Consider the following 23714-nt stretch of genomic DNA (forward strand, 5'->3'; position numbering starts at 1 on the left):
CATGAGGTTCTTAGTATACATATTGATCAAGGTGCATAAGCCCACTAGCCACTTCACTGCGACCTCTTTATAGTGGGTCCCTACTCTACTGGGTGCGGCGCTGTACAGCGACCACTACAACCTCAACACGGCACCTACATGGGGAGCGACCCAGTGCTCCGGCAACACCCCTGCCACCAGACCAAGCGCCCAGGCTCTGGGCCGTGCCGCCCCACGGGTACAGCACCACAGGCGTAGCAGACACCATGCAGCACCGCACCATGTGAACAGATCTCAAAATACAGTGACCCCAGGAAAATTGTGCGTTTCCATAAAGTTTTTGTTTGTGGTTTGTTTTTTTTGTTTTTTTATACGGATTACCCCCCCAGAAAAAAAGATCTTTATAAAAACTAATTGAAACCCTACACATACTCCCAAATAATAGTACAACTCCTCACACAGTGAATAAGCCCTCATGTAGCTACCATATGCCGATAGAAAAATAAAAAATAAATATGATTTTTTTTTTTTAATGTGGGGAAGGAAAATATGAAAAAAGTCTACAAGGATTAACATCCAGCCTACCCTGCATCGATAAAGGATCCGTGCACAGCAGCACTGCTCAGCTATTTCTGTAAAGTCTGTTCATAGGTTTCAGGCAAGGGAGCGTTATCCACATTTTAGAAGCAATTTGGTGAGATTAGAATAACCCTTTATGGGTAAGTTCACACTGGGTTTTTGAGCATGTCTCTACTTTTTCCAGGAACCAGAACAAATGTCTCCCGGAAAAAAGAACTGACTGGCTCCCATTGATTTCAATGGGAGCCGTGTTTTTGGTCAGGATTTTGATGCGGATATGGCCTCAAAATTCTGACCCCAAAACCCCGTGTGAACTTACCCTAAGATCCCTTTATGGATCTTAGTGCCAATAACTGGGAAAGGCTATTCCTCAGGCATGTTTAATCCCAACACGTTTGCTACATATAAATGTGGCAGATCATGGGTAATATCTGGATGTGAACAAATTGCTTATCCCCATACAGTTTGTCTGCAGCAAACAACCCTGCTTGCTTGGGGCTTTGTGCTGCTGGCAATCTAGCTTCTTCTTTTTTTTTTTTTTCTTAAAAAATGAGAAATGAGTATTTACTTGTGTGTGGAGTGAAAATGTGAGTTTTTACATGGGACAAGTTTTGGAACCAACGTTTTTTTTGGAATGTTAGTCCCCAGTATTAGGCCTAGTAATTGCTTGTAAAGGGGCCTTCAGACAGTTATATGTAGTGGGATTTTCTAGTTTTGTGGGGTTTCTGTGGGTTTCTCTATCTATCTATCTATCTATCTATCTATACAGTTTAAAATCTTCTTTTTTAAAAAAAATCCAAGATGAGCACGATAAATACTATGAAAGGGCACGGCTGTATGTTGACTAAATATATAAAGTACTAATAATGAAATGCCCCTCAGAGTGTTTAACGTAGGGGGGCGCTTGGTGTCACTGCACCCCAGGAATTTTGGTGGTTTTATTTTACTGTTATTTAATGGTTTACTTTTGATGATTTTAATGGTTTTTGACTAATTGAGTTCTCCCCTATTTTCTGAGGTGATCTAAAGAAATGGTGCTTACCACTGAGGTCAAGCTAGGTCAGCTGTGCCCAGCACGAGCAGGTTCTAGAAAATTCCAGCTGTTCTGCCTGACAATGGGTCATCAGCTGATTGGATACCAGATGTTTTCCCAGTAACCGGTTAATCAGCTGATTGGACAGCTGTTTCAAAGGCGGGAAAATTTGAACGTAAAAAGCCGGCTCAGCTGTGAGAGACGCGGCAGTCTGTGAGGAGATCATCTGGATCAAGTCAGCGCCCGCCCTCCCACCCAATTGTCATTCTCAAGACTGTCGTGAAGTTTTATTAGAGGGGGTTTTAGTCGCCCAGATAATTCTGGGACGACTTGAATGGTCAGACTTTGTTTACATGTTTTACAGTTGGTTTATTTATTGATTGATTTTATTATTTAACCCCTTAAGGACCAGGCCATTTTTTGGTTTCGCATTTTCGTTTTTCCCTCCTCACATTTCAAGAGCCATAACTTTTTCATTTTTCAGTTCACAGAGTCACATGATAGCTTATTGTTTGCGGGACAAATTGTACTTTGTAATGGCACCATTCAATATGCTGTGCAATGTACTGGGAAGCTGGAAAAAAATTCAGAATGAGGCGCAATTGGAGAAAAAATGCATTTGCGCCATTTTCTTATGGGTTTAATTTTTACAGCATTCACTGTTTGGTACAAATGACATGTTATCTGTGTTCTACGTGTCAGTACAAACGCGGTGATACCAAATTTATATAGTATTTGAAATTTTTTGATACTTTTAAAAAAATGATAAACTTTGCAAAATAGAAAAAAAAATTTGTGTCATCATGTTCTAACACCTGTAACTTTTTCATATTTCCATGTATGGAGCTGGTTGTGGTGTCTTTTTATGCGGGACAAGATGACGTTTCTATTGATACCATTTGGGGAAAGATCCGATGGTTTGATCACTTTTTATTCAATTTTTTTATAGGAGGCAAAGTGTTGAAAAAAACGCTTTTTGGCTGTTTTTATTTTTTTTGCCGCTACGCCGTTCGCAGTACGGGATAAATGTTTTAATATTCTAATAGTTCAGGCATTTTGGAGCGCAGGGATACCTAATATGTTTATGTTTAATGTTCTTTAATTACTTTTATAGCTGATCTAGGGAAAGGGGGGTGATTTGAACTTTTATATTTTTTTTTATTTTTTTAATACTTTTAAAAACTTTTTTTTTTCTTCTGTTACATTTATGATCAGACCCCTTAGGTACCTTGAAACCTAGGGAGTCTGATCGCTCATACTATTCACTGCAATACTACAGTATTGCAGTGAATAGGAAAATCGCAGCACTTCTATTAGACGATGCCTCTGGCATCGTCTAATAGATCTTGTGCAGAGACAAGCCTGGAAGCCTTCAATAGGCTTCCGGCTGTCATAGCAACAGATCACCGCCCTCTTGTGACGTTCAGGAGGGCGGCGATCGGCAAAACATGGCGGCGCCCATGCTGCCGGCGCCGTTTACACACTGCGGTCACGTTTGACCGCAGTGTGTAAAGGGTTAACAGCAGCGATCGGCTCGGGCACCGACCGCTGCTGTTAGTGGCAGGTCCTGGCTGTATTATACAGCCGGCATCTGCCGTGTATGGAGCGAGCTCAGCGTGTGAGCTCGCTCCATACATCCCCATGCGACCCATGACGTACAGTTACGTCAAGGGTCGCTAAGGGGTTAATGGTTATTTATTCAAACTATTTGTTCAATTATTTGATTACCCATTGATTCAATTATTTATTTCCATTTATTATTTAACCCTGAAAATAAAACATCGCGGCCTATTTTATTCCACTAAACAGTTGTCGTGTCTTTACTTATTTATTTGGTAAGATTCTAATTCAGTATGGTTTTGGTTTTTTATATTTTAATGTTCCTGTGGGTCATGTGACACCATGTTCTTTCCTAGGACTCTGAATATTAAAGATTCTTGTCCAGTAACAAAGTAATAGGTGGACATGGTGCTATTATAGCTACAATGCTAGAAAAACAAATACATTCTAGGATGTGATGTTAAATTCTAGACACTACCTTAACTGTGTATGCTATGGTGATCTCCATTCATTTTATACACTGCCGGGCTCTTATAAAGAGTATAACCCTGGGTACACCATATATTAGGAGACGTTTCTCTTTTTACACTTGTGGGGGGTCTTCGGTTACCTAAGCAACAGGTGGAAAGGCTGTTGAAGTGACATTTCCCTAATCGCCACCTGTCATGACATTGGATTCCTTGGCCTCTTGTTTTGTTCCTAAGTGTTTGTATTCCCTGCGCTCGGTACCGAGCCTTTCTGCAGATAATCATAGGTTTCTCGATTGCATCTGGTTTCTGCCTATCTGAATCATGCAAACCATAGAATTTCTTTGTGTTAGAAAGCCACAACCCTTAAGTATATTTTGATGATTGCTTTTAGTAACCTTATGTTGCAAAGCCTCAACAAAACCTCATAGATGTAGCAGAGCTACTCAAGTAAGGGCATTTTACGGGTCTTGCTCTTGGTACTGTTTTCTTTTAAAACAGCATTGTTGTACCATATGTGTATTTAAAAAAAAAAAAAAAAAAATCTAATATCTTTACAATATAAAATGTGGTTAGTGTTTTAAATTATATCATCAGCCAAACTACAAAAAGGTGATAAGGATAATTTCCAAACACTTAGTATAACAAGCACATTAAAAATGCAGAAACACTTCCGAATTTTAGTTTGTTTTTTTTTTTATTTTAATTGCCGGTTTTGTTTCTATGGTTGAACTTAATATACTAAGGCTATTGGAGGTATACCTTTTGTTTCAATTATGTTGGTGGTGTTTTCATGGGAAAAAAAGACGGTTTCTTCTTATGCAAATTACTGTTCATGGAGCACATGGGGTGTTCCCACTGTGCTCCGAGCACCCCCATGTCATCGGCCTGTACCTGCATCCCAGCGCCCTTCTTGATTATACTTCACCTATCAGGAATAGTTCTAAAATAAAAAAAAATATCAACACTAGAGATGAGCGACTAGTACTCGATCGAATACCACGCGGTAAATGCAGTAAAAATTCAGTTCCCCTCCCACCTTCCCTCATGCTTTTTTTACACCAATAACTATGCAGGGGAGGTGGGACAGGAAGTAGGACAACATAGGCATTGGAAAAAAAATGTATACAGTCATTGGCTGGCTAAATCTGCAGCAGCAATAATAATAATAATAATAATACAGGTACTTGGGCGTGTTAGATGCCCCCAGGCGTGCGTCCCCTGCTGTCCCAGTTGCATTCCAGAGGTGTTGTCGTCATTTCCTGAGGTGTCATAGTGGACTTGGTGACTCCAATTGGTTGAATTTTGGTTTCCCTGAAACAAGCATGTTTTTCCCATAGACTATAATGGGATTCGATATTTGAACGAATAGTCGAATCTTGAGGTCTACGCGAATCGAATTTTGAATATTTCACTACTCATTCATCTCTAATCTACACATGAATTTTAATGTAAAAAAAGCATAATAAATTTATTAGAATACACAAAACTACTCAAAAGAATCCTAAAGCTAAAACAGTTGATATAAAGGCAAGTTCACAGTGTCACAAATATGCATCACATATTTCCATCTAATGCTGTATAATTATATAGAATAACCCCTCCATATAGTTATTATAATCCAAGGCCTGCCTGTACAAAGAGACAAACAGATGTAAATAAATATATAGAAAGGCCCCCTATAAAGGTGTGCACACCATCTTATCAAATCACTTATCTCTTGTTACAATTCAAAGCCCACTTGTGCAGAGAGAGACAAATTTAGATAAATAAATATACAGATGGGTACCCCATAAGGTTATATACACAGTCATACACCATATCTCATATAGCTAAATGTCCACACAGGCCCAGCTACCACAGTGCTCAAAAGCGAAACATTCTAAATAGACATAGATATAAACTAATACATAAAAATTGCACCAGCATCTTACATATAGTGACACCGTGACCTCCACCAGAAGGCCTAACGCATGTTTTGCCCCCGCTTCGTCAGAGGGCTGCACCTTCTTGATTATAGTTGAAGCCTCCTCCTCTTCTTTACTACCTTCTTGCATGAGTAGGCGTACTGTGCCTGTTCATGGAAGAAGTCATCCCAGATAGTGCATGGAGCAGGCACTGTATCCTTCAGCCACGTTGGTGGGCCGAGCGTACAGTGCGCGCGCCTGCTCATGTAAGAAAGGAAGTAAAGAAGAGGAGGAGGCTTCAACTACAATCAAGAAGGGGGCTAGAGAATGGCTCCTTAAATAGGGGTTGATATGTTGCACATATAATTTTTTTTCTTTTTCATTGTATTATGCGGAGTATCGGCCTTTTTGTCTCTATTGTCTGTCCGTCTATCTAACCATATCAAAAGTCCAAAGCAACACAAACAAAATTCCAGCTTTGGGTGCCATTGCTACTTCCCTGGGTCTGACATCAGATTCTTCTCGTAATAATGGAAAACCTGGACTCCATTACTTGCGCAAAATTTTTGTTCAATCTTAACTTAAAGGGGTTGTCCAGGGTAAATTGATCATTCCTGGCTAAGTCCCCCATAGCCCCCCTTCCAACTTTCTAATATAGCTTTTTTTTTTTTTTTTTTTTTTTTTTTTTTACACCCATATTGTATAATTTTTCAGTAATAAATTATTTTACCTTTCCGCTGGTGATCATCGGTATAATCCATATTCTGACCCCTTACATCAGTGTAAAGGCTTCAAGTAAATGTAAAGTACACAAGTATGTATGCTTAGCTATTTTCTATTCCTTTCATGCACAGTTGATATAAAATGTATGGAATTGGGCTTGGTAAATCGTGTCAATAGTGACCAACGGCAATTTTAATCCTGGAAAATCCCTTTAAAGCTAAGGCACCATGGTATGGAAAAGCTGCTTTTTTATGCAGATTTTATTGTTTTCTTTATTTTAATTTTTTAAGCCAAAGCCAGGAGTGGATTGAGCAGAGGGGAGAAAGTATAAGGGCTAGTTCACACAGGGGCAAGGAGGCGGATTTTGATAGCGGATTTCACCTCAAAATCCGCCTCCATACAATGGTGGTCTATGGAGACCACTAGCGCTCTTTTTTTCCGCTAGCAGCATGTCGCTGCTAGCGGAAAAAAGAAGCGAGCTGCCCTTTCTTTAGGCGGATTCCGCCTGGCAGCAGAAACCTCCGGAGTCTGCTCATTCATTTGAGCAGACTTCGGAGGAGGAAACTGCGACAGTCGTGGCAGGTAGGTTTTGACCCGAGAGTGATGCGGCTTCCCGCGTCACTCTTGGTGCCAAAATCCGCCCCCCATGTGAATGAGCTCTAAGAGCTTCCATTTTTATTACCCATCGCTTTTTTTAGCCACATGGGAATTTGATTTTTTTTTCTTGGTCAGACACTGCAGGTTTGCCACATTTTTATATGCTGCCAAAATATATTTTAAAAAAATCTGAATTCCCTGTTGGTAGTAGACCTGCTGTGTTTGCCTTAAAAATGCAAGCAATGGTTGGATTGTGAATTATGTTATGTTATGTGAAATACGACCGCTCATGTTAAATATAACAGGTGGCAATTTGGACCCCAGGTTTCTCCAAAAAGAGAGTTGATGGATATGTGAAGTTTATAATTATGTAATGTATGAAAAACATTGTTATCCTTTAAAGCTGAATGCTAGATATAATTGCTTATGCTTGGAACTGGTATAATGTAAAATCATAAGATTGCGCCTGTATCCAGGATGGGTGCAGGAAAAATGCTTGGCTTACTGCCAGAAGACAGCGCCCCAAGGATACCACGCAGGACCGGAAGTAGCTGGCTATATATGGCACTGCTTAAACTTTTTCTGTTTGATTGAGATGTACCATACCAATCAGGAATGAATATGAAAACTTACATTGTTATATCACTTCCTTTCTATGCTACTATGTATTTAACCCCATGTTTTAATAAATGTGTGTCAGTATTTCCTCCTTGGTTGAGAGAGGAACTAATAGCAATATTGTGTGTCTGGTGTCATTTCCTTACTGCTGGGATCAGCCTATTTAATTAGGACGATGACAGTCACCCAGGATTGTTGGTCAATTAGTCATAAACATGGTTTGGCCTTATCAAATATATACAATGGACTCTGAAAACATCAAGGACTTGGAGTCCTTTAATTTTGCTTGTTTTTTTATAACTTGGCACTGGTTCACATCTACCTTCGGTATTCCATTTGGCGAGGCCGCTTGGGGAAAAGTCTGTGCTTTTTTTCCCCCTTACTGTGATATGTGTATTTTATTTATTTATTTATTTTAATTATTGGTGTTTTGAGTATTTATGATTCTTTGTTTCTTACATAGCATAAAAATTACGATAGGATAAATATTGAACTATGTCTTTACAATATACGTAATGTCCATACACTATTATTCTGTATTACAGTATAATGATATTTAGCAAAAATGGCTGCTACATATCGCCTAATTGTTGGGTCAGCTATATAAGCTTATTGGAAAATAAACCGGTTCATGGTAGAGCTCGGATTTCTGTTCTTCGGATCAGCTTGGGGAGTGTAATGCTAAACCGCTTAAAAAGCTGTTACCTGCGGAAACTATAGACTATAATGGAGTTCGTCAGGTTTTGGCCTGAAAACCACGGATTTGGGGATGAGAACCCTGAACATAGTCTTACACATATTTACTGTTTACTCATTCTAAATGGTCATAATATTTTTCCCATAGTCTCCAATTTTGTATGACTATTGGAGGTGTGAGCTGTCAGTCACTCCAGATTGGTTTAGATGGCTGTCATTCATGAATAGTTAGTTGTCTTGCACTTTTGGCTCCTGTTCCTAGAAGAATCTGCAAATGGGCATCTCTTTCACAGTGGGACTGGGCACGTAGTACTGTGCTCGTCAGCCCACTGTGTTTTGATCATATTTTTTTTACTGACAATACTTATAGAAGCAGCGTGCTGGGATTTATATTTGGCCAATTTCTTTTATTCTGTTGGACACAGATTGTACCTATACAAAGAGAGGACCAGTTTCAGCACTCTGCATATTGGTGGTCTCTTCCTTTTAGGCTGAGTTCACATGGGGATTCCGCGTGTCTTATTCTGTCACGGCTGCCGCAACGGGATGCCGGTGCAGTGCACGTCATCCCATCGCGGCTCTCCGCTCCGGATTACGCCCAAATGTATGAACCTAGTCCAGAGGGTGCTGTCGCAACTGATTCGGCCGTGGAATCCGCCTGAAGAAAGGGCATGTCTACATAGACCTCCATTGTGAGGGGGCGGATTATGACGTGGATTCAGTGCCATAATCCGCCCCCTCTTGCCCCGTGTGAACGAGCCCTTACACTATAATATATATTAATATATAATGTAAAGTTTTTCATGCCCTTCATCTAGTTACATGGTGGGGCACCCAAGTCATAGCATTGGAACATATTCTGTGACCACCCCTAGGGGAGATCTTTATTGGCTGCAAAATCTGTAACAAAAAAGCAGCTTTTCCGCATTGTGGGGCCTGAGAATCAAGGTTTTTTCCCAGGCTTAAATGATGACCTACCCTTAGCTCTTCAGTTGAAAATCGTCAAAGTTCTGTCACCCGGGGTATCCTCAAAGCAGCTCTCTGAAGTTTTAGTGGTGCCCTGTTTCCACTTCAGACTTTGTGGTATAACGTTCATTGCTCACAAGACCAGTTCACAGCTTAGTCCAGCTCAAGTGAATGGTCTGAGCTACAATACTGAACGCAGCTGCTATACAAGTGTACAGGGAAGAGGCTCCACCGGTGACACAGCTGATAGGCAGGGGCCCAGGTGTCAGACTATGCTGGTCTTCATTTAATGAAATATCCTAAGCATTGGTCATCAATTATTAAGCCTGGAAAAGCCATTTAATAAACAAGTTGGAAAAAATGTTGTATCTATCTTCCCTGCGTTCACCTGAGAGTACATTAAGAATTTGTCCATTTTAATGAAGTGAGCAGCTTGTCTGGGTCACCTATAATGGTAAAATACAATCCGTTTTTTGTGTACCCAGAGACATTGCTGCAGTAAAATTGTAATGAAGAAATTAAAATAGATTGATAAATTTATTTATTTTTTTCTTAAGGTGGAATTTTCTTACCCTCCTTTGATTCCTGGAGAGGGACACGACAGCAATGTCATACCAGAGGAATGGAAGTACCTACCGTTTCTTGCATTGCCAGATGGTGCACACAATTTTCAAGAAGGTATGAAAATGCCTAATTGTATTACATTTATCGTTTCATATAGCCTTAACACTTCCTTTACCAAGTCATACAGAAATTATGCATCTGTATCACTAGCTGAGACTTGCTGTACAGGAACTTAAAGGGTTTAACCACTTTCTATACTTAATGGCCTTATTTTCATGAAAGGCCGTCAATATTAGTTCTGCGGGGGTCCAAAACCTGGACCTCTGTACGTCATTAGCGCCTACAAACTGTATCGGTGAGTGTTGGTACTGCAGTGCTGTCCCATTGAGATCCATGGGATAGTGCTTCCTCTTTCTCAGTAAGTGTAGGTGTCATGAGTGTAAATAAAGCTGGGTGCTTTTCACCTAGGTAAACAGCTTATCTTTAGGGATCAGATACTCAACAATCTAAAATTGACGGACAATCTTAATTGATAGGCTATAAAGTTTGAAACCGTGGATAACCCCTTTATCATCAACTTCCTTTAAGGGGAAGTTGATGTCCTAAGCCAAACTAGGAACCTACCATTATCTCTTTAGACAACTAGGGGAGTGTGTATTAACCTCTATGTTGTCTCAGACGTGATATTTCTTGCAAATAAAACAAGCTTTCTGTATTTCTAATAACTTTGCATTTATTTTTTTTTAGACACAGTGTTTTTTCACCTCCCTCCAAGAAGTGGAGAGCGAAAGACTGTTTATGGAGTTTCTTGTTACAGACAGATAGAAGCAAAGGTAACTTTTTGTAGTTCACTGTGAATTTTCTGTATTCTAGTATGTAAAGCCTTTTCCTACACTGGGCATTTCCAGACTTCACTAGGAAAGAACATCTTAGGATGTGTGCGTATTTAATTGAATTGCAGTAAGAGATGACAAAGCATCTAGTGTTAGAAAATTATTGTGAGCAGAAGGAAAAAAACTGGGGGGCAGTCACCTAGAGACAGTATCTTCATTAAAAATTGTCCTTTATTAGGTACATCATTAAAAGCATGAAGGGAGTGATAACATATATGGCAGAGGCAACAGCCATTTCGCGCCTTCTACGGGTGCTTTCTCAAGCCAAACATTATTGTGACTAGTCTACATAACTGAGCTCAGAAAAATAAACTTTGAATATATTAAACTATGATTATATTTTCCATTTAATCAGCTTTAACTTCTTCAAATATGGCGGCTGCTCAGTGTAATCTGTGCTTGCACTGATCGTTGGCATTAAGGACAAAGCTGACAGAGGCACCATTTTGGAGAGGGTCTCCGATCCCCAGAATGAGATCTGGAGTTGGCGATCCGTTGCCAGGAGTCTGTTGAAGGTTCCCAGGCTTGTCTTGGCATTTCTTCTGTTATAGGCTGTTCTATGCAGCCTGTAATAAAAGTACTGGTATTTTGCAATGCATTAGCATTGCTTTAGTGATCAGACCCCAAGTTTTCAAAGACCTGTAGGGGGTCTAATAAATACAGCATAAAATAAAAAAACTCAAATCACCCTCCTTCCCCAGCTCACATATAAAAGTAATAAAATGCTGTGAAATGCATACACATTAGGTATCCTATAGTCTGAAAACATCCTGTCTATAAAGTTCTAAAAATATTTTTCCTTTACTGTGAACGCAGTAGCGGAGAGAGGGAAAAAAGAAAAAAAATAGAGCCAAACCACAGTTTTTTTTGCTGTTTCATGTCTGATTCAAATATTTTAATAAAAAGTGGTCAAAGCAATAGACATTTCCCAAAATGATATGACTAAAAAGTACATCTGTCTCGGCGAAAAAAAACTCCCCATGCATTCCCGTTTTTAAAGGGGTTAAAACATAAATAAAACTGTATGAATTTGGCATCCTTGGAATCACATCAACCCGTAAGATACAGTTGACATGTCATTTTGGCTAGATCATGAACACCAAAAACTTCCAGTTCCAACCCATTCTGATTTTTTTTTTTTTTTTAATTTTTTTTTTCTAAATTCCTAGCGCATTTTACAGAATATTAAATTATACCATTATGAAGAAAAACTTGCCCTGAAACATTAAGCCTTCATAAGTCTCTGTGAATGGGAAAAAAAAAAAAGATATGAGATTTGGAAAGTAGGGAGTCAAAAACTAAAATTGATAAGTGTTTGTGAATTTTTATTATTAACATATTATCATTTTGTTTTACTGCTTTTTATTCTGTTTTTTTTTTTTCTAAGAAATGAATTTTATTTTACAGGCTTTAAAAGTGCGTCAAGCAGATGTTACCCGGGAAACTGTACAGAAAAGTGTTTGTGTGTTGAGCCAGCTGGTAAGATGCGAGATTTGTAGAGTGCCCATAAAATAAAATAAATGAGTTGGTTTAATCACATTATAGCATCCAGAACATGGACAATTATGTTAGCCAGCCAGGGCAGTGAAAGACTGCTAGTGATTTTTCTTCATCTACAGGGATTGGACAAAATAACTAAATCACCTTAACTTAGTCAAATTTAACTCTTCTTGTCAAATCTGCCATCACCAGTAATGCCCTTTTTATTTCTCATTCACCTACTTATTGCTGTTTATAAACTTGTGCTGTTCTAAGAATCATTTTATTTGTGTTAGGGTGGTGCTATCTCACTTGACAGAGTTCCAAGAGGTGCGCAGCTGGTGGGGAAGAGGTCTGTCACATGAGTTGATGGGTGTGTTGAGTCTGTCCTGTACACATGTACGCAATGTATTATGTAGAACTGTAGCATTTGCTAAAAGTTTTTGTCACTTTACTTCAAATGGCTCTATCTCTGGGTATATAGAAAAATGGTTTTGGTATCACATTAATGCTGAGATTTACATTTTTTCTATACTGTCAAGATTGTATCACGCGATATAAAAGAACTAGAGATATCACTAGTTAAAAACACAGTCGGGAATTCACATCCTAATTGGAGGAAGTGTTTAGGAATTTCAGCTCTGTAATATGTAGCTGCTTCTTTTTCAAGAGACCAAAAGTAATTGTGCAGTTATCACAAAAGCTATTTAATGAGCTATTCCCTTGTTAATCCAACATTGATTAGAAAGGTAAAAAGTCTGAGGTTGATTACAGGTGTTGCATTTGAAAGCTGTTAATGTGAATCCACAACATGTGGTCAAAGGAGCACTCAAGGGAAGTGAAACAGATCACCAGGGAGATAGCAAGTACTCAAGCATGTTATGGAAATACTCGTATTGCGGGAGACTTAGAAAAAGGATACCATGTGGTACTGCAATGCAGTTTGCGGAACAGTTTGGAGAGAGAAAAAAAGGAAGTGAACTTGCAGCAGAATCTTATTGTACATTATAGAGAAGTACTGATGTGAATTTGCATGAATAAAGCTTTAGGGCCCATGCGCACGGAGTAAACGCGCACTCATTTTTGCATAATACACGTGTGAAAAACGCGCAAAAAAACGGGAGTCTGATTTTTACACGTGTATTCTTTACACGTGCATTATGCAAAGATGAGCGCGCATTTACTCCATGTGCACGGGCCCTTAGAGTGAGCCCAATAACTCCCTATTTAGCAGCTTGTGGTCTCTTTCTCTCTCTCTCTCCTATGTTATTCAGCTCCTGCTCACTCCTCCCTTCTCCTTTCCATAGACTTCTATAGTGAAAGCTGTATTAGGACACACCTCTGATCTTCTTTCTCTCTTGCTAATTATTTTGTTTTTTTTGTGAAACTTTGCAAGTACTATAGATAATGTAATTGTTTTTACTTTTATTTTCTTAAGCCCCTGTATGGATTACTTCAAGCAAAGCTTCAATTAATCACTCATGCCTATTTTGAAGAAAAAGATTTTTCACAAATATCTATTCTTAAGGTATGTTCAACCTCTTACTAATGCATGTGAAGCTCATAACAGCATAGCATTGCTTCAAGATGGGCGGGCGGGTGACTACGCAGAATATGCTTGTTTAATGAAGAGTGTACTGGGTAATCTGCTGTACTTACCTTTAGTTGTGAAGCTGAATGTGTTCTATCTAGGTCTCTGTATTATATTATAAAGGTCTTGAGCTGTTATACATTCTGCAACATTATGAAACTGAAATGAGTTTTAAATTTTACCTCCACCCCAAGTATAGAATATCTATAACCTGGAAAACCCCTTTAATACTACAGCAAAATGTGTGGAAGATTTCCTTTTATTAAAGGGTGATTAATAAATACATTAAAGGGATTCTACCACTAAATCAACATTTTTTTTTTTTTTTCTTAATTACCACGCCGGAATAGCCTTAAGAAAGGCTATTCGTCTCCTACCTTGCTCAGAAGCCTCAGCGCTCAAACAGCAATGGGGGCGTCCCCATTGCTGCCAGAGAACTGTCTCCAGCGACGCCTCCATCTTCAGCTGCAACCGCCTCTTCTGTCTTCCATCTGGTTCAAACTGCGACGCCTGCGCAGTCAGATACTGTACATGAGCTTTCTCTATCCGTTCCTTAGGCTTAGTTCACACAGGGGACGGAAGGGCTGATTTTGGCACAGAGAGTAATGCATGGAGCCACGTCACTCTCGGGCCAAAATCCGCCTGCCATGACAGTAGTGGCTTCTCTCTCCGGAGTAGGCTCAAATGAATGGGCTGACCCTGGAGGTTGCTGCCGCGAGGCAGACGACGCGGCTCATCGAGCCGCGGAATCTGCCTGAATAAAGCAAACGCTAGCGGTCTCCATAGACCACCATTGTGAGGGGGCAGATTATGACGTGGATTCCGCGCCATAATCCGCCCCCTCTGTGCCCGTGTGAACGGGCCCTTAGAAATAAATGGGCACCAGGGAACCTGGACGACTCCCACACCTTTCAGGCAGGGACATCTCCATTCCTATAGCCGGTCTCAATGGCTGGACCGTCCTTGATCTGCAACTTATACACTATCTTGTGGATAATACTTGAGTTGTATTTGTGGGTAAAAGAAGAGGTATTATTTTTTGCTTGCATTGTACAACGCTACGTCATGTTGAAAGCAATGTGAACATGCGCCTAATGTGTAAAATGCAGGTAGGCACGTATGTTCAGTCTCTGCTTAGTGGTCCTCTCTTTATGTAGTAATAGAAATAGCTTTCTGCAGGGGAGGAAGACCTTCCTATCATCTTCATTCCAGGTACTTTGGTCTGTATTTTGTATAGTTGGGTCCAGCATGTCACCACATTAGATTTGAAATAAAACTGAGATGCCATTGTAGTGTATACTTTCAGGTTTCATGCAAGACAGCCAGAAAAAAAATCCCTTGAAACATTTGGGAATTGCAACCATTTTTCTACAAAGCCTCTTCATTTCAGGGGCTCAAAAGGAGACAAATAGAGTAAAATACTAATTTTATAGCAGCAAGAGCAAGTGCTCCAGGGATGAGACACCCTGCTAGAGAGGTAGACCTTCCACTGCTGGGTGCAGCACTTTGCCTCTCCTTCCATTGTCTGAATGACCAAGCCAAGCAGTGTATAACTGATGTTATCTGGCCTTGCATTCTGTCACAATCCGGACTGCTCATATTCTCAGCACATTCACAGTACATTTGACAAGCATCACAACTGCACTACTGAGAACATGGGCAACCGCAGATGCGACAGAACTCAAAGCCAGGCAAGACTTGGTATACACTTCCTGGCCCTCTGTCAGAGGGCAGCACAGAGCGGTGGGAGACTTGCCCCTATGGAGCAGTGACCACACCCTTGTTGCTCTAAATAGTTAATTCGCACCAAAGATTCTAAGAACTGAAGTAGGTTGAGCAGGTGAAGGTCCTCTTAAGTGTCAGGTTATAGTTTGCTAAATCTGTAGTAAATTCGACAAGAAAACCCCTTTATTTCATTGCGGTGATCCATATTTCTAGCCTTAAATGTTCACATTATATCTGGTGCTTTTCAGATGAGATTTTTTTGGACAATAAGGTTTTTTTAATGTTTGTTTTTGTTTTTTGTTTTTTTTAAACAAATTTACATTCACAGTATTTGTGCAAGAAGGATGTGAAACCTGAAATCAACTAATACATGGTTAAAAATAATTGACTACACTTTGAGATCTCTTCTACATGTTTTTTTTTTTCCTCTTTCAGGAACTCTATGAACATATGAATGGTTCTTTAGGTGGAAGTGCATTAGAGGGATCTCAGTTATATCTTGGTAAGTTGCTTTTTTGTTCCTTTTCTGAAGAGGATGTCAACTTGCATTTGATCAGTCACTATGCAGGCCCTTATTGTAGAGGACATAAATGCCAGCATGCTGGCATTTAGAAAATGGCCAGATACAGCACATTATATATTTAAAAAAAAAAAAAAAAAAAGAAGAAGCTATTAGCTCCTTTGAGATATTAGTTTGAGGCTACCTTCACACACTATTTATTTATTTTTGTGAAATTTCACACAGCTGCTTTTCCCCCTTTAGTGAACTTTGTAAATAATGAATTATCTGAGACTTGGTTTGCCTCTCTGGTAGGAAGTTCCCTTTTTAACTACTTGTAGGGACAGGAGGGTTTAATTCTTATGAGAACACAGTGATGGGTCATAGGAAAGAAAAACTTACAATTAGGAATTTTCTTTTGTTGGTTGAGTTGTATTTTTCATTGACACTATTCACAATAAATTTTCCATTTAAAAAAAAATTAGGTGGAATTGACAGGAAAAAAAAATGAAATTCTGCCATTTTTTTTTTTCTTGAGATTGTTGTTTTATAGCATTCTCTATTTTGTAAAATTGACGTGATACTCTTATTGTATTCACCTACAGAATAAAGATATGTTCACACGACTGAATTTGACTCTGTTGGCTCCAGATTCCACCTGAAATCTGCCTCCCGCTATTTTTTTTTTAAGGGAGACTGGTTCAGAATTTGCAAATTCCAGGGGCTACACGGTGGCTCAGTGGTTAGCACTGTAGCCTTGCAGCACTGGAGTCCTGGTGTTCAAATCCTGCCAAGGGCAAAAAACCATCTGCAAGGAGTTTGTATGTTCTACCCGTGTTTGCATGTATTCCATCCCATATTCCAAAGACATACTGATAGGGAAAAATGTACATTGTGAGCTCTATGTGGGGCTCACAATCTGCATAAAAAAAAAAATAATAATAATAATTTGCAAATTCCACAGCTGATAACACAGAGGAATTTGGTCAAGTGGAAAATTAAACTTCAAATTCCTGAAGCTGAATTTTTCAGCGAGTAAAAACTCAACAGTGTGAATATACTCTAGCAGAAATACCAAATGTTATGTAATCTTTCTTCCATTTCAAAAGTTTAAAAAAAAATGTTGGAGAACATTAAATATTACATTAGAGAGGAATATGAATATATACTTTGACATGATTTGATCAAGTTATGCAGCACCTTGTGATATGTTTGCAGTAGGGAAATAAAATGCCTCTCCCTGTTAAATGAAGTATTACGAAGCAGATAAATGAGCTTGTGCTACTTCCCTAGTGTTCACATCGTGGTAATCTAAAACTAGGAAGTATCCCTATACAAATTATAGAATTCCAAAGGTTAACACCACAAACTAAAATCTTTTTCAACGTGTTTTCAGGTCTTTCTCCACGTGATCTGGTTCTTCACTTTAGACATAAGGTATTTCTTTTCTAGATCAATAATTGTATTTTTAAACACATTTGTTATAGACTATACAGTGGTCCTCATTCTTGCTTTTTAAAAAACAAACAAAAAACATCCAGTCTGGTAATTTTTTTTTATTTTTTTTTTTTATTTTGTTCCCCAATCAGACTTCTGAATATTGTTGTTTGACTAACTAGTATTTAGTGCACCAATATTAGAGGTTGTCCATTTGTCAAACCAATTACTGAGGCACAAATTTCTTACGGTTTTCTAGATCTCGGCTTGGTGGCTCAGTGGTTAGCACTGCAGCCTTGCAGCGCTGGAGTTCTGGTGTTCAAATCCCGCCAAGGGATGGATTTCCATCTCATATTCCAAAAAAGACATACTGATAGGGAAAAATGTACATTGTGAGCTCTATGTGGGGCTCACAATCTACATTTAAAAAGATGTATGTACACTGGTGTACAGCTTGTCACCTGGAAAAAGCACTGTGAGAAAAGCCGCAGCGGCAACGCATCGCATTTCTTTCCATAGTGCTTTGCACAGAAAGTTTGCAGACTCTTTTGCTTCAATTACATCTATAGGAAACCGCTGGCATTTCCGTAGATATAACTGACATGCTGTGATTTCCAAAACCGCCACGTATTTTACCACAAAGTGGGCATGGGATTCACTAGACTCATCCACTTTTGTGACTGCAAAACGCCACAGTTTATGCCATGTGGGGCACAGGCCTATAACTTGTTTTCAAAAGACCACTGTATACAGACACCTTCATGCATATGCTTTTTTTTTTTGTCATTTAAAGTGAATGCATATAAATTTGAATTACCAGTAGTTGCTAAAAGAGTCAAAAGCCAAACAAACAAAAAAAAAATTATATGCACCAACGCTGTGCATTATTATGATATACTTTTTAGGTTATGTTCATATGGCATATTTTATTGTCTTAAAACGCAGAGCCGATTTCAAGAGAAGTCCACTTTTGAAGTCCAGGCACTTTTTGGGTGTTTTTTCCTTTTATGGCAGTATCCGCTATGTATTATAAATGCCTGCAAAAATATGCAAAATAATAGTAGAAATATGTATTATTGTATTAACAAATTAAAATCATAGAGCACATGCAGAAACACAAAAAGTTGATTTTGCTAATAAGTTACCATACTTTTTGGACTATAAGAAACTTTTTTTGGCAAGGAAACCCCTTGATTTTTTTTTTTTTTTTTTAAAAAATTCCTGTATTTTATAGTTCTTAGGCTCCAGCAATACCAGACGACCCTGACCGCTTACTTAATGATCAGCAGAAGCGTGATCTGCCTGTCCCCTATCTTTCAGATCTCTATAGGTCTGGAAAGCGGAAGCTGTATTCTCCATTGTGCAGCTGGTTTACTGCGGTCCGTACTCCTGCCTTGAACCTTCATAACGACAGCTGGGAGAAACTCTCCTCTCCAATTGGTGCCAGTGCCTTCCGTCACTATTGTAGAGTGTTAGCGCTAAAAAGGCCGCAGTGAGGAGATGGGGGTTTCTCCCAAGTGGTGACTCTCAGGGGCATCATATCCTGTAGTGGGTACTAATGAAACAATTGGTTCCTTTCAATTATAATGCTCTAATTACTTCATGCCACACCATATAATGCCCCATTATACTGGTTGGAGGCCCCAGTGGGACATTATATCTGTAATGAAGCTTTAAGTGTACAGTGGGGCAAAAAAGTATTTAGTCAATCACCAGTAGTGCAAGTTCCACCACTTAAAAAGATGAGGCGTCTGTAATTTACATCATAGGTAGACCTCAACTATGAGAGACAAAATGAGAAAACAAATCCAGAAAATCACAATGTCTGATTTTGTAAGAATTTTTTTGCAAATTATGGTGGAAAATAAGTATTTGGTCACCTACAAACAATCAAGATTTCTGGCTCTCACAGACCTGTAACCTCTTCTTTAAGAGTCTACTCTTTCCTCCACTCATTACCTGTAGTAATGGCACCTGTTTAAACTTATCAGTATAAGAAGACACCTGTGCACACCCTCAAACAGTCAGACTCCAAACTCCACTATGGTGAAGACCAAAGAGCTGTCAAAGGACACCAGAAACAAAATTGTAGCCCTGCACCAGGCTGGGAAGACTGAATCTGCAATAGGCAACCAGCTTGGATTGAAGAAATCAACTGTGGGAGCAATAATTAGAAAATGGAAGACATACAAGACCACTGATAATCTCCCTCGATCTGGGGCTCCACGCAAAATCTCACCCCGTGGGGTCAAAATGATCACAAGAACGGTGAGCAAAAATCCCAGAACCACGCGGGGGGACCTAGTGAATGAACTGCAGAGAGCTGGGACCAATGTAACAAAGCCTACCATCAGTAACACACTACGCCGCCAGGGACTCAGATCCTGCAGTGCCAGACGTGTCCCACTGCTTAAGCCAGTACATGTCCGGGCCCGTCTGAAGTTTGCTAGAGAGCATTTGGATGATCCAGAAGAGTATTGGGAGAATGTCCTATGGTCTGATGAAACCAAACTGGAACTGTTTGGTAGAAACACAACTTTTCGTGTTTGGAGGAAAAAGAATACTGAGTTGCATCCATCAAACACCATACCTACTGTAAAGCATGGGGGTGGAAACATCATGCTTTGGGGCTGTTTCTCTGCAAAGGGGCCAGGACGACTGATCTGGGTACATGAAAGAATGAATGGGGCCATGTATCCTGAGATTTTGAGTGTAAACCTCCTTCCATCAGCAAGGGCATTGAAGATGAAACGTGGCTGGGTCTTTCAACATGACAATGATCCAAAGCACACCGCCAGGGCAACGGAGTGGCTTTGTAAGAAGCATTTCAAGGTCCTGGAGTGGCCTAGCCAGTCTCCAGATCTCAACCCTATAGAAAACCTTTGGAGGGAGTTGAAAGTCCGTGTTGCCAAGCGACAGCCCCAAAACATCACAGCTCTAGAGGAGATCTGCATGGAGGAATGGGCCAACATACCAACAACAGTGTGTGCCAACCTTGTGAAGACTTACAGAAAACGTTTGACCTCTGTCATTGCCAACAAAGGATATATAACAAAGTATTGAGATGAAATTTTGTTACTGACCAAATACTTATTTTCCACCATAATTTGCAAATAAATTCTTACAAAATCAGACAATGTGATTTTCTGGATTTGTTTTCTAATTTTGTCTCTCATAGTTGAGGTCTACCTATGATGTAAATTACAGACGCCTCTCATCTTTTTAAGTGGTGGAACTTGCACTATTGGTGACTGACTAAATACTTTTTTGCCCCACTGTATGTTCACCTTCTGAGCAACTAGGGCAAACCGCGAATAGCCCCATTTATTTCCCCTTTGCATACCAGTTAGTGTTGTTGACCTCTCTATTCCATTTTTACACCATGGAAGGTTAAATTTGTATGAAATATTTTTTCATAATTTTTATTGCCTAAACCTGGGTGCGTCTTCTAGTCAGATGTTTTACTAAGGTTATCAGTTAAAACAATATGAATGATGGCCCTGCTCCCAAGAGCTTACTATTTATGAGGAACAAGGGATGACACGAGGAAAAGATAAAAAAGCATGTACAATGGTTCAGCCATATTTTATAATACAAGCAGCATAAAGTTGAGTTTATTTGCATGTGCTCTATCTGCATGTTCAGATCCGTGAGCAAAGACAGTGTGTGGACAACTAGGGTCCTGGGGGATAATGTAGAGAAGATAAGTAGAGGTTGTGGGAGGAGTGTGGAACAGTTAAATTAGGGAGCATGATAGGTCCGTCTAACAAGCTTTGGAAGTAATCTTATTGTTGGGGTAATTCATTCCAGAAAACTGGTGTTAATTTGAAAAAGTCTTTGAGATGGAAGGTCGGGGAGAGTGTTTGCTTCACATTGTGAAGGATGTCCGTGTTAAATCACTGGTGAAACAGGGGGGCAAATAGGGTTGTAGACAAGGATTAAAGGGGCTGTCCGGGATAAAATGATATTTCCACACTAAGCTTAAGCACCCTCCTTCACCTACCTTTCGAAGGGTCTCTTCACACAGAGTTTTTTGCAGGCAGATTTTAACGTGGCGTCAACCTGATAAAAAAAACGCCTCCCATTCAGTTCAATGGGAGTCACTAGCAGTTTTTTTCAGCTAGCGGGGAAAAAAAAGCAACATGGCCTGTCTTCAGGTGGATTCCGCGTGGAAAAACCCATTGTAGTCAATAGGAGGCGGAAAAAACGTGGAGTGGGTTTTTGGGTTTTTGGCACAAATTTTGATGTGGTTTTTGCAAAAACCAAACAACCCAAAAACACCTAGCGTTTTTTTAAAGAGAAGTTTCCAGGTCCATGTACTGTGCTGGAGCAAGAAAAATGCGTCAAAGCGCGACAAAAAAAAAGCATCCTGTAAAAAAAAAAAAAAAAAAAAAGCATGAAAAAAATCGTTTGCTAATTCCTGAAGCAGATTTTTTTTTTTCCATGTTGCAAAAAAACTCTGTGTAAACATGCCCTAACTTTACAAAAATGTATATTTACCTAGATCGCTGGAGTACATTTAGTACATTTTCAAATTATCCATTGACTTTCTACAAACAGAACTCCACTTAACCCCCCCCCAATCCCATCATACTTGCTTTTCTTTCTGTCCAGATCTTCTGGGCATGGGAAATCACTCCCTTCTATATGGCCGGCTTCTCCTTTTCTTGTCGTCTGCTAGCCACCCACATGTGCGAAATAGAGTTGCAGTGTTGGCTACAGCGCATGCCAGCCCTCCAGCTCTATTGCATCGGTACTGGCATAGGTCAAGAAGAGGAGGAAGATAGGGAAGTATGATGGGGTGGGTGGGCTAAATTAGTTAGTTGAGGGGGTATGTGGGAGGAGGGAGTGAGAAGGAGAGGTAGTGTTAATCAGCTCTGAGTGAAGTGCTATGCATTATGTTAGTTGTAGGAAAACAGAACAGGAAGCTTCCCATGTAAACACATGCAGAAGATGCCAGGAGCTTCCAGAGAAACCCGGAAATCACTCAAAACACTGCTAAAGTTATCGGGGAGCACTTATTAACCTATTAATACCACTAACTGACCATTTTTAAAAAAATTACTTTTTGCCCGGAAAATTCCTTAAGGCTACAGCACCATGGGTCAGAAGCGCCGCGCTAAAGCATGCATCGTTGTTCTTCCCGCAGCACTTTGAACAGAAAGTTCAGAGTTTTTCTCCGCTGACTTCTTTTCAATTATAGCAATGGGAAACCTGCCGGCTGTTTTGAAAATCGCAGTGTGTCCGCGCTGCAATGATTTTTTTATTTTTTTTTTTTCCCTGCCAAGTGGGCATGGGATTTGCATGAATCCCATCCACTTTGCAAGTACTGTAAAACGGTTGCGATTTTTACCGCGGCGTTTTGGGCCTGTGGGGCCCTGGCCTTAGGCTAAGGCCCCACATTGTGGAAATGCAGCTTTTTTTATTGCAGATTTTGCTGCAGTTTTTTGAGCCAAAGGCAGGAGTGGATTTAGCAGAAGGTAGAAGTATAAGAACTTCCAATAGATTTTCAATTCCTTTTGTAGCCATTATTGGCATTGGCAAAAAAATGCAGTAAAATCTGTAACAAAAAAAAAGCCGTGTTTCCGCAACATGGGGCTAGGCTGAGAAATGGAAAAAGGAATGGAAAACCTATAGGAAGTTCTTATACTTCTACCTTCTGACAAGAATGGATGCAAAAGGAATGGGAATTATATAGTGGGAAGTATAGTTCTTATACTTCTACCTTCTGCTCAAGCCACTCCTGGCTTTGGCTCCAAAAAAAAAAAAAAACACAGCAAAATCTACAACCAAAGAAGCTGTATTTCCGCAATGTGGGGCCTTTGCCTTAAGGAGGTACTGCTTTCTGGAAGTTGATGGGCAGCCGGTGGAGTAACTGGCACAGACTGGAGGCATTTGTGTAGCATTTTGACTGAAAGATGAGCCTAGCTGCCCCATTCAGGATACATTGGAGAGGGGAGAGTTTTGTGAGTGAAGGCTATATCTCAGCATGGAATGAGCATTTTACTTGCCAAAATATTTATGGTAAAATGTTATGAACATTAACCTTAATATTTTGTCCCTTATTTTACAGGTGTTAATTCTGTTTAAACTCATTCTCCTTGAGAAAAAGGTAAGTTTCAGTGTCACACTCAAAATGACATTATCAGAGTGCTACAGTAAATCTTTTTTTTCCACTTTTAATTTTTATTTTGGCATTTTACTAATTTGTCGTAACATTTAATTGAACAATAACTTTTTTTTTTTTCCATTTCAACATTTTTATTGATTTTTACGTATTCAATACATATTATGTAGTATAAACTATTACAACTATTTTATGAGCTATTTTTTGTCAAAAATTAAAATTGATGTACCTTACACAAACGTATAAAACATTTACACCCAATAAACAACATAGT

The 23714-nt window shown here is 39.5% G+C and overlaps 1 protein-coding gene across 1 annotated transcript in view; it reads left to right on the forward strand.

Annotated features, from left to right (window-relative positions):
* The window catches only part of AVL9 (AVL9 cell migration associated), a 63328-nt gene that overhangs the window by 20736 nt on the left and 18878 nt on the right, over window positions 1-23714 (forward strand). The window contains exons 2-8 of the mRNA XM_075271127.1: window positions 9683-9803; window positions 10437-10522; window positions 11990-12061; window positions 13500-13589; window positions 15813-15879; window positions 17273-17313; window positions 23387-23425. Coding sequence (XP_075127228.1) covers window positions 9683-9803; window positions 10437-10522; window positions 11990-12061; window positions 13500-13589; window positions 15813-15879; window positions 17273-17313; window positions 23387-23425 — 516 coding nt within the window. The remainder of the gene's footprint in view (window positions 1-9682; window positions 9804-10436; window positions 10523-11989; window positions 12062-13499; window positions 13590-15812; window positions 15880-17272; window positions 17314-23386; window positions 23426-23714) is intronic.

Source organism: Leptodactylus fuscus, chromosome 4 (genome assembly GCF_031893055.1).
Source record: "Leptodactylus fuscus isolate aLepFus1 chromosome 4, aLepFus1.hap2, whole genome shotgun sequence".
Taxonomy (NCBI): domain Eukaryota; kingdom Metazoa; phylum Chordata; class Amphibia; order Anura; family Leptodactylidae; genus Leptodactylus; species Leptodactylus fuscus.